Source organism: Hippoglossus stenolepis, chromosome 1 (genome assembly GCF_022539355.2).
Source record: "Hippoglossus stenolepis isolate QCI-W04-F060 chromosome 1, HSTE1.2, whole genome shotgun sequence".
NCBI lineage: Eukaryota > Metazoa > Chordata > Actinopteri > Pleuronectiformes > Pleuronectidae > Hippoglossus > Hippoglossus stenolepis.
The window spans coordinates 7703022-7720843 of NC_061483.1; the positions used below are offsets into that span (position 1 = coordinate 7703022).

General features: G+C 43.5%; 1 protein-coding gene across 1 annotated transcript in view; it reads left to right on the plus strand.

Annotated features, from left to right (window-relative positions):
- Window positions 1–17822, plus strand: part of fbn1 (fibrillin 1) — a 60517-nt gene that overhangs the window by 28744 nt on the left and 13951 nt on the right. The window contains exons 29-49 of the mRNA XM_035161852.2: window positions 643–768; window positions 870–992; window positions 2505–2630; window positions 3203–3328; window positions 7728–7850; window positions 8299–8421; window positions 8521–8646; window positions 9806–9928; window positions 10151–10273; window positions 10379–10546; window positions 11657–11725; window positions 11844–11969; window positions 13085–13207; window positions 13313–13471; window positions 13554–13625; window positions 13716–13841; window positions 13983–14105; window positions 16459–16584; window positions 16692–16808; window positions 16900–17025; window positions 17122–17241. Coding sequence (XP_035017743.1) covers window positions 643–768; window positions 870–992; window positions 2505–2630; window positions 3203–3328; window positions 7728–7850; window positions 8299–8421; window positions 8521–8646; window positions 9806–9928; window positions 10151–10273; window positions 10379–10546; window positions 11657–11725; window positions 11844–11969; window positions 13085–13207; window positions 13313–13471; window positions 13554–13625; window positions 13716–13841; window positions 13983–14105; window positions 16459–16584; window positions 16692–16808; window positions 16900–17025; window positions 17122–17241 — 2574 coding nt within the window. The remainder of the gene's footprint in view (window positions 1–642; window positions 769–869; window positions 993–2504; window positions 2631–3202; window positions 3329–7727; window positions 7851–8298; window positions 8422–8520; window positions 8647–9805; window positions 9929–10150; window positions 10274–10378; window positions 10547–11656; window positions 11726–11843; window positions 11970–13084; window positions 13208–13312; window positions 13472–13553; window positions 13626–13715; window positions 13842–13982; window positions 14106–16458; window positions 16585–16691; window positions 16809–16899; window positions 17026–17121; window positions 17242–17822) is intronic.

A 17822-nucleotide genomic window follows, 5' to 3' on the forward strand; every position in this document is an offset into this window, starting at 1 on the left:
TGAGACGATTAGAGAGTTAGTCTATTGTTTCATCGACATAGAATTAAAAGTCAATTATCCTGGTAATCAGTCGATTGTTTAAGCCAAAAAAGTCTCAAATGTAAACATGTAAGTTTAGAGGGGTTTGGACTGTTGGCCAGATAAAACAAGGAATTTGAACATTTCTTTTTTTGTTGGTTTCCAATCTATGACGGAGTACCACATAAAGAAGTCTTAATATTACAAGAAATATTATAGGAAAGACATAAATTTACAAGAATAGCAATACTATTACTAGAACTAAGTAAGATTACTTGTCTGTATCCTCATAGTATTATGACACACGTCATAGTATATTTCTCATTTAATTACTGACTTTATTCTTGTAATATCACAACATTATTCTTGTGATCTCAGAATAGTTTTTCTTCAATACGGCCCTAATACTCGTTATAACAATCAACTTGCTCATTAATGATAAAAACTAATTGTTAGTGCGAGCTACAGGTAGCTGCCTTGCTCAAGGGCACTTTGAAGGCAGGTGAAGTGACTGACGTTCAGGAGCATGTAACTTATTCCATTTACCGTCTCCTGAGCAACCCTCATACAAAGGTATCTGTATTCATTGTGTAGAATATTAATAATTCCTTTGCTCTATCACAGATATCAATGAATGCGAGTTGAGTGACAGGCTGTGCAGGAACGGCCAGTGTGTGAATATGATCGGCCGATACCAGTGTACCTGCGACACGGGATACAAATCCACTGAGAGCAGACTGGAGTGTGTTGGTAGGTACCGAGCGTACGACTGCTTCAGATACAAATACACAACAGCAAGTTTTAATAGACGCCACCAGTATGTGACAGTGTTTTGTCTTTCTGCCGGTCAGACATCGACGAGTGCACCATTGAGTTCGGTGGCTGTGAGACTTTCTGCACCAACTCAGAGGGCAGTTATGAGTGCAGCTGCAACAGTGGATACGCCCTGATGCCTGATCTAAGAAGCTGCACTGGTAAGAACATCTGTTTGTCCTGTCTGCCGTGGGATTTATAACATTATCATTATTTTCCTTTATTCTTCAAGATAGTGGGATTTAGATGGTAACTAGAGCAAACTCCCTCTCGGTGATGAGTGTTACAGTTTAAGTTTTTATTCCTCCGCTCCTGCAACAGCCATCAACCGGAGGTATTACATTTTGTGGTTGTCCGTCCCATCCTTGTGAACACGATATCTCAAGAACCCCTCCAGGGAATTTCTTCAAATTTGGTCCAAACATTCACTTTGACTCGAGAATGAACTAATTAGATTAAGGTGGTCGAAGGTTAAAAGTCAAGGTCACTGTGACCTCACAGAGCAGATTTTTTGTGAATGTGATATCTCAAGAATGTCTTGAGGGAGGCTCTTCAAATTTGGCACAAACGTTTACTCAGCCTCATGGAGGAAGTGATTAGAATTTGTCAGTCAAAGGTCAAAAGTCAAGGTCACTGTGGCCTTACAACCCCCTATTGTCATGTGAACGTATTATATTAAGAACACATGGAGAGAATCCTTTCTAATTTGGCAGAACTGTTCACTAAGACTCACTGATTAACTGATTATATTTGGGTGGTCAAAGGTCAAGGTCACAGTGGCCTCACAAAACAATGCTTTTGGCCTCTTAAACACAACATCTGAAGACTGTCTTTAGGGAATTCCTTCAAATGTTGACCAGTTGTTACTTGGACTCAAAGAACTGATTAGATTGCAGTGGTCAAAGGTCACAGAGACTGAATCTGGATATAAGACATTACGTATAGACTGAGACTGCATTGGTTGGTGGAGTTACACAACCATGGGGCGGTAATTCTAGTTTCTGTAAATGACACATATGGTACAACAATACTTCAAAGCGTGTGTTTAGATAGACCTGATTTAGGAGCAGGAGTAAAAGAGTACATCAGGAAACCCAATTTATACAGAAGAGAGACACTGCTGTAATTTGACTGGCATTAATTCAAAGCAAACATACACTGAGACAAACGTTAGCACTGCTCATTCGTTATTAGCTTCATAGTATTATCAGATAACAGTAGTGGTGCTTAATGATTAATACAGCCGTCAGTTTAACAGCATTTCTGGCCGAGACGATGTTCGTTTCAGCAAATGACAGCAGGTTTTCTGTGTCGGTCATAGACCTTCTCCCGTGTCTCTCTAATTACCAGAGACAGATACTGAATTGAGTCAGAGATCAAGGATAATTTTTGCAGAAGAAGAACTGCCTCGTCGTTACTCAGTTTATGAAATTTTGCAAGCTCTGTCCTGACGTGACCTCAGTGATTTATGAGTGAAAAAAGAAAACGTGCACCAGAGTTCTTTGTATGATTCAGTCTTTTTCCCTGTACAGGACCCTAACGTGTAGTCTTATGTTATAATCTCGATGTGCTATTGTAACACTTCAACATTAAAACCTAGATTACTCTCACTTTTACAACAGTGTTTCCTGTCATCTACATTCATCTGTTCCCATTTTTGTCTGTATCCTCAGATATTGATGAGTGTGAGGAGAACCCAGATACGTGCGACGGAGGCCAGTGTACAAACACCCCGGGGACGTACCAGTGTCTCTGCTTCGACGGCTTCATGTCATCCGAGGATATGAAAACCTGTCTGGGTAAGAGACGCATGTTTTTATGCCCAAAAATAAAACGCTTTAGCTCCACTCTCTTCTTATTAAATCCAGGGGGTTCTCTGGGATTTACTGTAATAGCGTAATGATCATCTTCATGGTTATCCAAGATGTGAGTCACGAGAACAGCACGTAATGACTCAGATCCCTGAGTATGAGAGAACTGAGAGTTATGCTGTTGTTTTTGAATTATAAAGACAGTGAACATTTTGTTAGTTTGCTTAAGCTAAGGAGGAAGACGTGACATTTAGATGTCTGGTTCCACTGAGGGAGAAAACAATAACCTGACAGTGATGATGTCAGGACTTGTGCACGAACACATCAGCTTTTATTGCTGTATTTAATAAAAGTAAACACCTTTTAAAGCCTAGTTCCTGATGTTATCCTATTGTGAGTCGCCTTTATATATTTATATAAACAGCTTTTCAGGCCAAATCAACAAATGAGCTCAGTCAGTTTTATTCATTGTTATAACCTTTCCCTTGGTGTAACTGTGTTTAGCACATCAACATTCTTGCTCCTTCTCTGTTTCACTCGTCTCTTCCCTCCCTGTCTAGATGTGGACGAGTGTGAGCTGAACCCAAACATCTGTCTGAGTGGGAACTGTGAGAACACTAAGGGATCGTTCATCTGCCACTGCGAACTGGGATACTCTGTGCGCAAGGGAACGACAGGCTGCACAGGTGAACAAATCAAACACACACACACACACACACACACACACACACACACACACACACACACACACACACACACACACACACACACACACACACACACACACACACACACACACACACACACACACAAACACACAAGTGTTCCTACCCACAACAAAATGTCCTGTCAGTGGAGGACCACGGCCGGGAGTGAAAGGAGGGTGAGTCAGTGGAGAGCGGCTGCTGGTTAAGTGTTGAAGGAGATGTGTGTGTGTGTGTGTGTGTGTGTGTGTGTGTGTGTGTGTGTGTGTGTGTGTGTGTGTGTGTGTGTGTGTGTGTGTGTGTGTGTGTGTGTGTGAGTGAGGTTTTTGTGGTCCAGGTATTACTCGTGTTGCAGGGACCCAAGTCACATTATGGAGACTTTTCTTCCCTAGGGGGACAAATGCAAGTCTCCATAATGTAAATTATACAATTTTAAGGTGAAGATATATTTTAAGTTTAGATTTAGTTTAAGTTCAATTTAAGGTTAAGGTTAATGTTAGGTTTAGGTTTAGGTTTAGGTTTAGGTTGGGGTTGGGGTTGGGGTTGGGGTTGGGGTTGGGGTTAGGGTTAGGCAAGTAGTAACCATGCTTAAGGTTAAGGAAAAGGTTGTGGATAGGCTGTCCACACTGGATGGAAGTCAATGAGGTGGATAGCTGCACAAACCTGTGTGTGTGTATATGTGTGCGTGCGTGTGTGCGTGCGTGTCTGAGAGGTGAGAAAGGAGAGGATGCGGGGAAAATGTCGGGTTAACCAGAAGCAGCTCTGACATTACTCACCCTCATTCAAGAGCTCCTGTCTGACCTGATAAGAAACACCCATATATTAACCCACGCGTGCACCAGCAGTAACAATAGCAGGAGCAGTGAGATCACTATCTTTCCGTCAGATCTATGCATCACATTGCACCTCTGTTTATTCCTTTGTTGCTCTTTCATTAAGGACAGTTAAACATTACGTGATGGTTGGAGGAGTTCGGCAGCACGTCATCACCTGTAATGGCTCCAAGACGAATAAATACAAAGTCCATCCGACTGGTAGAGTCCTTCTCTCGTCTGGACTTAATTCTCGTCCAGGCGGAGTAAAGTTTGATTTATCAGGCCACTTAAAAATTAGGGGTTGAAGGGTAGACAAGAGTTTAGACAGTGATCTTATCTGGCTTCGTCCCTCGGTCATCGAAATGAGTCAGACACACAGTCAGCAGCAGTATGTCTTCCTTCAGATGCAAATATACAGGTTGGGTTGTACCTGATTCAAACCCTCCCTCCTGCTCACACACACACACACACACACACACACACACACACACACACACACACACACACACACACACACACACACACACACACACACACACACACACACACACACACACACACACACACACACACACTGGCTCATTCTAATCCCATTAAAGTGTCCATTTAGTATGATGCTTGTTTTGAGAAACAGTAAAGCAGCTGGTTCTGATTCGCAGGTTTGGAGTCTCAGCCCCAGAATACCAGGGAATCAAGATGCTAATTCCTCTCAGGCAGGCAGGATGTCTTGTTATAGATGAGTGAACAAAACCTGCTACTCTTTTTGGAAAAGATCCCCTCCTCCAATATATTCCAAGGAAAAATGCATAAGAAATCGCTTTTCATTGTTGAATTGCCTTACGCCACCACGTTGGTATGCGTGGACTCAGTCTCCTCGCATGTGTGTGCGTGTAGAGCGTGTGAGCGGTGCTCGCAAGCCCAGATCTGATCCAGCTCTTGATGAAGCTCCCACAAGAATTTTTTATTCCCCAACACTAAGAAGTCAGGGAAGGGGAGTGAGGATTTATACATACACTTAAGCAGTTCTGTGTCCCTGTGTACATTGGAAAGTTAGAACTGGGTGGAGATATACTGGTGGAGTTTACAAGGCTCTTAACTTTAAAGAGAGGATTCAGGGTGAGGAGGTTAAACCTGATGATTTAATTTTCTTTCTGCTAAATGACGAGACTGTTTAATACTGTGAGTTAAAGCAGGACTGTGAGTTTCAGAAAAATACATAATAGAATCTTTTTCTTACAAATGAACAGCAATAAAACAAAGCCTAGGTGAGAGGTCACCAACAGGTCGATTGCAATCTACTAATCTACAATGGACTTCTTCTTGCCCCTGTCCAGTGTTGTGATTGTATTTTTTTCAACACTTATCTTTATGGAGAGAGAGTCCCCACAACTCAAGTGCAAGCATAAAAGGGAAGGGCTTCAGGTGTTGATGTCACAGTTGGCGTGCGCAGTGACCAATCCATCAAGCATAACCGCAGCTTAACTTATTCTCAGGAGCGTTTCATTGGGCTTAAACATAATAGGGGGGAGCCCCAGGCAAAATGGACCTAGGAGGCCTGACATCAAACAACCGCCTAAAGCTTTTTGGCAAAAAGCTAGTGGCATTTCCAACCATGGGGACATTACAGTCTCCTGTACATAGCCAATCATTCATTAGGGTTCTAATAAAACTGTCTTTGCTGTGGATGTACTGTGCCGTTTTCAGGGGCCCTCTCTCAGATCGGGGCCCCAGCAATTGCCTGCTTTGCTAGTTAGTGACCAGCATCTTATGGTGGCTCGTGTCCTATGGTTGCCTCGCTTGAACTATTGGCTAGACTCCGTTTGGTCTGTTTTGTCCCTATCTGTAAGCTTTCAGAAGACAAAATGAATGCAGAGTACTGGCAGAAGTCTCTGTCTGTTTCCTTATGCCTATCTGGCATTAAGCATAAATGAGCCTTTACTGTACATCCCGGTGTTCAGAGAGGCAGCCATACTAGAGGACATTTGGACAAACAGTGCAATGAGACAGACAGACGGACAGTTTAACAGAAAGATGGAAGACGGACAAAGAGGCAGGCGTACAAATTGAGAGACAACCTGACATGTCCCCACTTCTGACAGCAGATCTGTTATTCTCCACTATCCATTTTAGCCTCTCATCTGTCAAACATTAGCCGAGTTAAATCAAACCTCTCCTTTGACACCAGCTGTGGCCACTGACACATTTCTCGCGTGCAACAGCCCCTGTTTGCTTTTTACATTTCCACATGAGAATGTGTGTGTTTGTTGCGCTCTGTCATCAAAGGCTCGGGGGAAATGATCTTTAATTCCATCTGTAATTCAGGGAGATCGGTTTGCTTCCAGCCCTCATATTAACCCGGTCATCAAATGTAGCGTAAATATACCGTACCCTCTCCTCAGGAAGACTATAAAGCAGCAGCACTAATCTTTAATTGACAGTGTTTTGAATTACTACCCTCAGAAAGACAGGCACACAGACAGGAGTGTGTCTCATTGGTTTACAAGTCCTAACATCTTGATCGAGTTCACATGGCTTCCCTTGATGTACAGTGACACACACACACACACACACACACACACACACACACACACACACACACACACACACACACACACACACACACACACTTGTACAGTCTTCTTTATCGGAGCTGCAACATTCAAACCTCAGGCTCAGGGCCAAGTATTGTGTTGGTCAAGGTTTTCCCAGAGTTATTTTAGCTCAGATTAGCGGCGCTTCATTGTTGTATAGTTCAATACAGACTTTTTCCCATTGTGCCATGTAGTTGATCATGTCAGAAACCGCTTGAGGAACAAGAGCTGCAGAGTCAAAGCCACATTCACGCTGTCTTGTAGCCAACAGCAGCTTCATGTAGATCCTTATTGGTTACAAAAGCTGCCACCGTGATCCGTGATGTGGCCGCAGCCGCGATCCTACATCTGCAAGGATGAAGTACAAGGAATCTGGGGAAGAAATGAAGTCAGTAACATGATGTAATGTTTATTTACAGAGTTCGCACAATACCATGTCACATCTCAATAGAGATTATAATTGGTAGAGGGATTGAAGTGTCCCAACTTGACAGCTGTGGTGGTGAGAACCAAAACAAGAGCATTTAAAAGGAGGTCTGAGGTGCCGTGTCTGTGCAGCTGTGATCTTTGACTAAACTAACCTCAGAAATGTTAGTTTAGACAGAGCAGACAGAACAAGGCCTGAGCATTAGGACATGATTCTCCCTCTTGGCCTTTTTATAGCTCTCTGAACACACTTGCACAATGAAAATACAGAGGCTTGGTCTGCTCATTAAGCCATTGCAGGAAGGGTATTAGGATCAGAGATCATGAGAATCTCTTTTGTTCCTCTTGCTCTGAGATACAGCTCTCCACGGCTGCAGCAGGGGGCCAGAAACACTAGGTTCAGTCATCTCATGCTGCTGCCTTTATTCAATTCAAACCAAGCATCAACTCGCTCCGCGGTGCCAAGAGCCCCACTGGGGAGAACACAGACCCCGATCATCAGACCACCCTTCTCCTCACATGGCATCTTGTTTGTTTCCTCGTCCTCAGATATCAATGAGTGTGAGATTGGAGCCCATAACTGTGACAGACATGCTACCTGCACCAACACCGCCGGCAGCTTCAAATGCAGCTGTGGTCCAGGGTGGATCGGCGACGGCCTCAAATGCACAGGTAAGGCTGACGGCCTCAAGTGCAGAGATAAATGCTGCCACTGAATGGGACCATTGACAGAGTATATATAATTTGCTCTATATATAGAATGGAAATTTCTGTCATGCTTTGTCAGTAGCCAAGATGTATCATAAAGGAATGTCTGTAATTCTGTAACCAGACGAAAGGATAACAATTCCTTCCTGATGCTTTTTACTTGAAGTTGGTCAGTAAATACCAACAATGAGGTGATCCTGTGAACTAGTATTGCTCGTGTAGCTAAAGTGTATTACACAGTACCTCACAGTATTTATATGTACCATCACCACAGACTTTTGGACCCCATTGTATAAGATGGAGAAGTTACTTAGTCTTTCATTGAGTTTTTTGAGGAGTATGAAAACCATAAAATATCAGTTTCTTTTCTTTTCCTGGATAAGTAGTTAACTGGACTTTTGTTGTGTTTCAGACCTGGATGAATGTTCCAATGGGACACACATGTGCAACAACAACGCTGACTGTCTCAACACTCTGGGCTCATATCGCTGTGCGTGCAAGGATGGATTCTCTGGAGACGGATTCTACTGCTCAGGTCACACATTACAGAACAATGTCAAACACCAAACCTTTTTTTTTGTTAATGTGCCAATGTATTTTGTGTTTACGGACTCTGTGTGTGTGATCAATACAGACAGCGATGAGTGCGCAGATAACGGCAACCTGTGTGAGAGCGGCCACTGTCTGAACCTGCCAGGAGGCTTCCGCTGTGAATGTGACATGGGCTTCTTCCCCACTACTGACGGCAAGGCCTGCGAGGGTAAGACAACACAACTACCATTTCTAGTTATCCTGGTTCAGACCTCTGAATCAAACCCATCTGGTGTTGCTCTGGTTGATATTTTGTTTTCTCATTTGGGGTAACAACCAATCCAAACAGATGTTGCCTTCAAGTGGAACTCGAGATATAGTGATTTGGACATGGGAAGTGTACGGTACAATGTTGAACTTTGTGCACTGTGACAAAAACTTGCACATCCAATAGCAACAGAGAGAGCTAGACATGGAATCAACATTGTGAGAAAGAGAGAAAGAAGCGGGAAAAATGTGCGGGAGTACCCATCGTAACATAGTGACGTATCTCCTAAAGATTTTGGAAAACTTTGCCTTTGCTTGTTCTGAACCCATTGGCAATGCAAACCATGTTCTATGTGAAAGGGCCTTTTTCCCTGATGCAGAAGAAGAACAATTGACTGTGACTGTTATTATATACAAACATTATTCATTCCTTAAAGAGAAGTTCTCATCCTGTTACTATTCACTGTTAAACATTTGAACTAAAGGCAAGTCAGTCTGAATCTTCAACTGATTCCAGACATTAATCTTCTCAAGTTCTTGTTTGAGACAAATGTGTGCAGCCACATTTCTTGAAAAAGAGAGCTCGCTAAATTGATTTAGCAGAATAGCATGTTGAAGAGGGATCTCGTAGGAAATCCAGGGCTGTGTCTACCGAACACGTTTACGACTGGTGGCCGACGAGTGTGAGTCGTGCTTCCAGCGATAAGGCATCGCTGGATTCAAATGAATGAGCTGACTGACCTCATTGTGCTGATGTGTCAAACATCCTGAAATAACCTGTCCAGGTCCTCCCTCTCTCCGCTCGGGCAGGACTGGACAGTAACGACTTGTGCAGAGTTTAATGATGTGGAAGAGCACAATTTCATAACCTTGGCTGCCGCTCTGCTTGTGTATATGTGTGTGTCTGCCGTGATATGTCTGGGCATTTTTTTGCCCCAGAACTGTCATTCTTTAGCAGAGGTGAGTGGCCTTCACTTCCTATTGTTGGCTGCCAATTTTCCACCATGATCCCATGATCCACTAATCCCTCACAGCTGGGCTTCTCTCTCTCTCTCTCTCTCTGCCTCTCTCTCCCTCCCTTTCCTTCTCTCTACCCCCTGTGACCCCCTCGTCTTTTACAGACATAGACGAATGTACCTTTTCTGACATCTGTGTCAATGGACGATGTCAGAACATGCCAGGACTTTTCAGATGTGACTGCAACTTTGGTTATGAGCTGGACAGGAGTGGAGGCAACTGCACAGGTAAGACCAGTCAACACACACCAGTGCGGCTGCCCGCCCCAGTGACGCTCTCTTCATGCCCCAGTGAACTGAGGCAATTTGAAAGATACAGAGGAAAGGTCACTGCTCTTCCTCCTGTCCTGGAAAATAGGGACCGAGTGACAAAACATGAAAAACTCTTGATACATATTTTGTTGATAATGAAGACATTTTGTTGACTGCTGCTTTGTCTGCATTTCTCAGATATCAATGAATGTGCAGACCCGACTATCTGCATCAATGGAATGTGTATCAACATCCCTGGAAATTACCACTGTAACTGCCCACCAGACTTTGAACTCAACCCCACTCGGGTGGGCTGTGTAGGTGAGACTCAACAAGCTCTCCCTGCACATTTTTGGCGTGTTTTCATAGCAAAGGCCAGATACACATCCATATCTGGACTGTGTGTGTGTGTGTGTGTGTGAACAGATACTCGCTCTGGAAGCTGCTTCCTGGATGTTCGTTCTCGAGGAGATGCGTCAGAGAGCTTGGACTGCTCCAATGAGATAGGAGTTGGTGTTTCGAAGGCGTCCTGCTGCTGCTCCCTGGGCCAGGGCTGGGGAAATCCATGTGAATCATGCCCCTACGTCAACTCAAGTGAGTCATCCCATCGTTACTAAGACTCTGTGTGCACCATGCATGTTTATTTTTGTGTTTCAGCTCAATAGCCAGATTTGTGACCTCTAGCCAGAGATTCACAGCCAAGTAGGAGGATTTGAGGTGACATGATACACTTCCTGGTCGGCAGCTATAGTGAAGTTGTACAGCTGAGGATGGCCCAGCAGCCTTAACACCCTGTGAATTACAATTGTATTTAGTGGCTATTCATTTTCATCAATACATGTTTTTGCACATGCATAGTTAGTTCACCATTGTATCTAGTCAGCTTTTGGCTTGTAAAAGTGACCTGCAGTAATTGAGCCAAGGCGATTAAAGACCTGCAGCTGGACTCAGTCCACAAAAGCCCTGAAGCTGCAGCACCCCTGCTGAACAAAGAGCTGTTCACCTGTTCTCCATCATTGAATCATTTGAGTGATAGAGTCAAAGGCTTTGTTCTGTTAAGAGTCTGAAAGTAATCTAACGGTCTCCGGCTTTGATCAACAACCCTATAAAATCCATCTATTAGTTGTTTTAGGACAAAATGAATCAATAGGCACCAATTTGGCACCTGTCCATTGAACTGGTTTAAGTTTTTCTCTTATCAACTCAACCAGTAGAAACAAGGAACAACAAATCATAACCAAAACACCACAATATATATCAGGCGCGAGTTACCTGCTTTAACAAAGAGTTATTTAGGTGCTGCCTGCTCTTGTAATGCCATGAGTATGAGTTTGCTGCAGTTGTTGTTGCAGGAGAAGATGAGACCGCTTTGTGCATCTTGCTTGTAAATTGCCAACAGATGGTTCAAAACATTACAGGGAATGACTCAGCGCGAGGAAATGCTTGCCTCTGAGAAGCTGCAGCCATGTCCGGTCCACTGGGCTCTGTGGATAACTCTGAGATCTGAGGAAGCAGAGCAGAGTGCGACACGACACGAGTCAATGACCTAAAACGTCTTTTTCAGGCACCTGACCACTTCAATGTCTCACCGTCGGCCACTCATTACGGTCAAATTCTGCAAGACAACAATAACACGGACTGTGGCTCGTGTGTGTTTTCATTATTGCTGGTTAATGTGATTTGCTGCGGTGTTGTGTGTTACAGCTGAGTACAAGACACTCTGTCCTGGAGGAGAAGGCTTCAGACCAAACCCAATCACTGTCATCTTGGAAGGTCAGACAGCAACATGCTATTATGTGCTTACTGCGGTTGGGCACGTTTGCAGACACCCTCATGTTTAACACACACCTACCCACAATGCCACTGAGTGCTTCTCCTCTCTGTCTGGCAGACATCAACGAGTGCCAAGAGTTGCCAGGCTTATGCCAGGGAGGACAGTGCATCAACACCTTTGGGAGCTTCCAGTGTGAATGTCCGAGAGGCTACGCCCTCAACACAGAAACCAGAGTCTGTGAAGGTATCAGACACACGCATGTATTATTTATAGCCCCACAAACACATAAACGTACAGGTGACCTATTCCTCTCCAGTTCTCGCCCTGGGACGTTTCAGTGGGAAGGAAATTGAGTCCAGCCGCCGAGGCCTTCGTTCATCGAGGACACATGGAGAGAGAGGGAGAGGAAAAAGCTCTGGGACAAAGAAATAGCCCCATTGTCCCACTGACATCTCTGCAGTTCGTTCTGCCTCAATATGTGTCTACTTTAGTTTGCGTCTGTTGCTAACCAAGCAAAAGCACAGTGACAATGATGACGAACGCCTAACTGCGTCCAGAGGAGTGAGGCTATGATGTGGTCAGCCCTCTCCTTAGGGAAGTACGCTGAGTCCCCTGTCAACGGGACAGAGATGACAGAGGGAGAAAAAGGCCGAGGATGGGCGGGGGGAAGATAAATGAGAAGGATGTTTAGAAAAGAGAAACAGGGAGGAGAGGAGGAGGCTAAAGGGTTAGACAATGACATGTGGCTGGTGGCATTTTAATTAGCATGTTTGTTGGCTGGAAGAACAAAGGGCGGGTGTCTGTCAGCTGTTGGCCGGGTCAGAAGGAACTAAGGTATGTGCTATGTGGTAATAATGCTGGTGGAGAAACTATTTAAATAGACCTATAAGGAATAACAGTGCAAAAACTTCCATTAATAAGAAAGAAGAGGTTATAAAAGCTAATACTATCTTGTGTCTGTTTGAAGTTGTCATTTTAGACCTGAGATGTTCAGTAAACTGTGGCACAATGTCAGCTAGGATTGGCTCCAGCTCCCCCACATCCCTCAAAGGATAAGCGGTATAGATAAAGGATAGATGGATGGATGAAATTAGGGGTTAATGTACGTCACAATATCCCCATAGGAAGAAATAAACAGCAAATAAGATGTCAAATTTGTTTTTAAAGTTAAAGTTAAAGTTGTTTCATAATGTTTTGCATACAGGAAGTTCTCCAGTTCTTTAATATTTATCATGTTTCCTTCCTCCTTCCTTAAAATTGCAAATACGCAAAATAGTCGGATCTCAACTAAAGGAACTTAAACCAGACACTGTACTCATCACAACAATTAACACATTTCTTTGTGTCTCTGCCGTCAGATGTCAATGAGTGTGAGCGACCAGGTATCTGTGGCCCAGGCCAGTGCTACAACACCATCGGGAACTACACCTGCATCTGTCCTGTGGACTATATGCAGGTCAACGGGGGAAACAACTGCATGGGTGCGTCTGCATGCTGCTCGATCATGACTCTGCCCAAACAGTTACATGTCATGCGGTGACAGTTTAGCATTAACCTTCTCGCTTTTTTCTTACAAACGCACACAGACATGAGGAAGAGCTACTGCTACAGAAACTTTTACTCCGACAACCGGACATGTGAGGGAGAGCTGACCTACAACATGACCAAAAAGATGTGCTGCTGCTCCTACAACATTGGCCGGGCATGGAATAAACCCTGTGAGCAGTGTCCTGTGCCCAGCACTGGTGAGCTCTCAGACTCAGTTATGCCAGAACACGTGTGTGTAGAAAGTACAAGAAATAAAAACTGAGTCTTATCTCCACTCAGATGATTTTGCGATTCTGTGCGGCAGTGTGAGACCAGGATATTACATCGACATCACCACTGGACGGGTCATTGGTAAGATTTCCCCATTAAAAGTTTTTTTTTGTAAAAAGCAAAGTAAGTTATCTTCATATCTCATCTCGCTGTCTCTTCCTCGTGTGATAGATATTGATGAGTGCAGGGAAATCCCAGGAGTCTGTGAGAATGGAGTCTGCATCAACATGATTGGCAGCTTCAGGTGCGAGTGCCCCATTGGTTTCATCTACAATGACAAGCTGCTGATTTGTGAAGGTAAGACTTGCGCTCAATTGAAGGTGATGACAAAACTTTACATGCAGTGAATTATTTAAATTTTTTATTTTGACCAGGTTTCTCTCTTTTACATTTCTACTCGCCGTAAACGTCTTTGAACGCGTCTGTCCCTGTTGTTAGATATCGACGAATGTCAGAATGGACCTGTGTGCCAGCAGAATGCCGCCTGTCTGAACGTGCCAGGAAGCTTCCGCTGCGAGTGTAAATCTGGGTATCGTTCCACTCCCACCGGACAATGTCTAGGTAAGACATTTAAACAAGTTGAGGGTGTCAGCAGCACTCAGATCCTCATGTCACTCAACCTGCAGCTATTAAGTCCATTCCTTGTGAATTCAGTGGGGATTATACAGAAGTGGTGGAAACATGTAGCGAGATTAAAGAAAAGATTAGAGGAAGCAGCCAAAAAAACAAGTCGTCCATGAGGATGATACTGACTTGTCTGGGTCTTCCTGTCGTTTGCCTCCTTAACAGTGCAAAAAGTAAGTATTTGCTACAAGGAGCAACCAGCAGTGGAAAGCAACTATAATCTGAATTTAACCCTATAGGCAAGACACTGAACACTACAATGACTCATTAACGCCTCTTAAGGTGCAAAGCAGTATTACAAAACAACTGGGGACTCGCTGTTTACCATGTTAACTTGGATATCTCTCCGACAAGTCAATATATTTATACTACACCTCAGTGCACTTTTCCTATTGGGCGTCTTTGTATGTCTTTGTACGAATATAAATAATAATTCCCACTACGTGCAAACACTTGGGGACAGTGGCGAGGAAAGACCTACTTTTAAGAAGCAGAAACCTCAAGCACAACCAGGGTGAGCTGCCATCTGCCTTGATCGGGTGGGTTGGGAGACAGAGAGAGGGAAAGAAAAAGAGGAACACAGTTTGGATGAGTTACAGTGATGCAGTGGTTTTCAGAAAATGTACAGTAATCACATCAGCAGGGCAACAAGGACTAAACTGTATATACTGCTTATATCTGATTAATTGATACTAAGACCAACCTACTGGTGGTAGAATCGTGACAGGTACAAAGCTGAATAAATGGCTTACTGCAAGTTAAGGTGTAATGATAAGTGTAGTTTGGATTTTAAGGCTTCAACATTAGACAGTCTGATGCCTTTTCCCATTTGGGGCCCATTAGGAAAAGACACTGCCGCCTGCAGACTTCTTTTTAACTCTTGGGACAGACAACAGCGCTGTATTCTGAGAACGCAAAGCATGGGATAGAATATAAGGCTTAAGGAGATCAGACAGGCATCAGGGGGCAAGCCCATTAAGAATTTTATATGTCATTAAAAGTACCTTAAAGTCTGATATGGGGCTGAAATGGATTTATTGTGGTCATTTTCTGGATTCAGTTAAATTCCGCCACAGCATTCTGTACCATTCGAAGAGCACGAGCATGTGGCAGGCCAGAAAACTAAATGTTACATATCGTGGTATTGATGAAACAAAGGCATGAATTAAGATTTCAGCATCTGCAATGGATAGAAAACACAGCATTTTGTTCTGTTGCTGTTGATGTCTTCTGATATGTTCTCAGCACAGGAGAGGGAAGGATATTTTTAGACATCAACTGTAATTGGCCTTTAAAGTCACATACATTTGAATATCATCTGCGTAGCATTTAAAATTCATTCCATAACTTCGAATAATTAGGTCAAGATGTGTAAATCTAGTGTGCACACGAAACAATCCATAGACGTCTTTGACAAACTGTTATTCTTTCTCATACTGTTGGTGATTTAAATAACCTTTTAATGATTCAGATTAAAATACTTAAGCACATTTTAGCTTCTGTAAAGTGAAACTGATTTTCTTGACATTTATATTGCAATAGGGAACAGAAGCAGCCCAGTGACAGTCGGGCTGAGGGGGGGAATCTTCATGGTGGGCTTGTTATTAGGGAAGAGAAAATGTGAAGCATCTGTTGAGCTGTTGAACATGTGCTGCAGTATATCTGAAACATGTCGCTGTCTGTCTGGAGAATCCTCCCTGATAAGTGAATGTTAAATCAACATCCTGTTGTGCTTCCTGCTCACGGTCAGACTCCAGTGAGAGAGAACTGAAACTGTGGTAAGAGACAAGTATGAATCAAATCCAGCGATAAACTTTTATTAAAAGAAATAAGCTTTGCGGCAAGGTCGTAATGTGAATGAAGTACTTAGCACTTGACATGTTTTCACTTAAATTAAACAATGGTGTTACTCTGGTGCCATAAAACACAGTTATTGTGTCATTGTGCAATGGTGATAATAACCAGTTACAGTCCTATTAGTGGCTAACAACAGATATCTCAATTATGAAGTTATTAGAGTCACAACTTATCATTAACTCTTGTTATCAGTAGCATGACTGTCTGATTTTCATTATATTTGGTATGATTTTATTTGGTATGATTTTATTTGGTATGATTAAGCCATCACAGATTTTTAGACACTTCAGACGACACCAGGTGAAACTGCCTTGTGCCATTAGAATGACTAATTTACTGGCAGAACTGATGCTATTGGGACTGTATATTCTATGATCATTTTTGTGTTTGGACTCACTGTGATTTTCACACATCTCCTTTCTCCTTTATTCAGACCGTAATGAATGCATTGAGAACTCTGGTATATGCAACCCGGGTCAGTGCATCGACACGCTGGGTAGCTATCGCTGCATCTGCCCCAACGGCTTTAAAACGACGCGGGACCAGTCAATGTGTGTCGGTAAGCTTTGTTGCTTCCTATCGACTTTCTCTTGTTTTTAGTTTAGGTTAGTGAGCAATGTGAATAACGTCCTAAGGTGAAACTGTGACGATGTTCTCTGGTTCCAGACGTGGACGAGTGTGAGAGACAACCCTGCGGTAACGGGACCTGTAAGAACACAGTGGGCTCCTACAACTGCCTCTGCTACCCCGGCTTCCTGAACTCACACAACAGTGACTGCATAGGTGAGTGCATCTGTGGATGTGTTGCAAAAGAACAAGCCCGCTACAGTCTTTATGTGATATGTTGTGGTGATGATGTGTTTGTGTTGACCAGATGTCGATGAGTGTTCGACGCAGCGGGGCTTGTGTCGAAACGGCCAGTGTGTGAACACAGTGGGCACCTTCCTCTGCGTGTGCCATGACGGCTATGAGCTCACTCTCGATGGCAGACTGTGTGCAGGTACGGACACGCCACTTTTCTTTTTTTTTTATGTGTATCTGATTATTATATATATCATTTATGTTGCATTCCTTGTGTATTCCTTTTTCCCCTCAGATATTAATGAGTGTGCAGTGAATCCAGGCACATGCGGTGCAGGAACTTGTCTGAATCTGGACGGCTCCTACAGGTGTATCTGTCCACCCGGCTACTATCTGCATGAGGAAACCTGTGAAGGTAAAGCAACCCAAAGCCAGCGAGTTCTGTATCATGAAAAATATAAAACAGGAATTGCTGGAGTAATTGAATACAGTATCTGCACGCTTGAGTGAATCTGACCTCAAGCAATACAGACAACACTTGCTTATATACAACACACACATATACACACACACATATATATATATATATATATTATATATAAATAACATTTTAGAGTGACTGCTGAGAAGTGCAAGAAGAGAATAAACTGCCACTCCGACTCTTCCTTCTTTTCAATTGCCCTGCTCCTACAGAACACCCATCTTCTCCCCGTCTACACGTGGGAGTGGGTTCAGGCCAGAAAACTTGGGTTGTTTATACAGTGGGGCTGATGAAGAGATTTTCGGCAGACTTCAACACATTCCTGCTCTGTGCTCTGTTCCTGGAAGCAGAGGGGAACAGCACTCAGTTCTCAGCATCAGTAACAGCAGCAGCTGGTCATTGTGATGAGCGCACATGTGACATGGACTCTGATCCAGATAATACACCTTCATCCAACCAGCCATTAGTGAGATTACGCTCAGTTTTATCTCATTTGGAGAGACCATAAGGTCGAG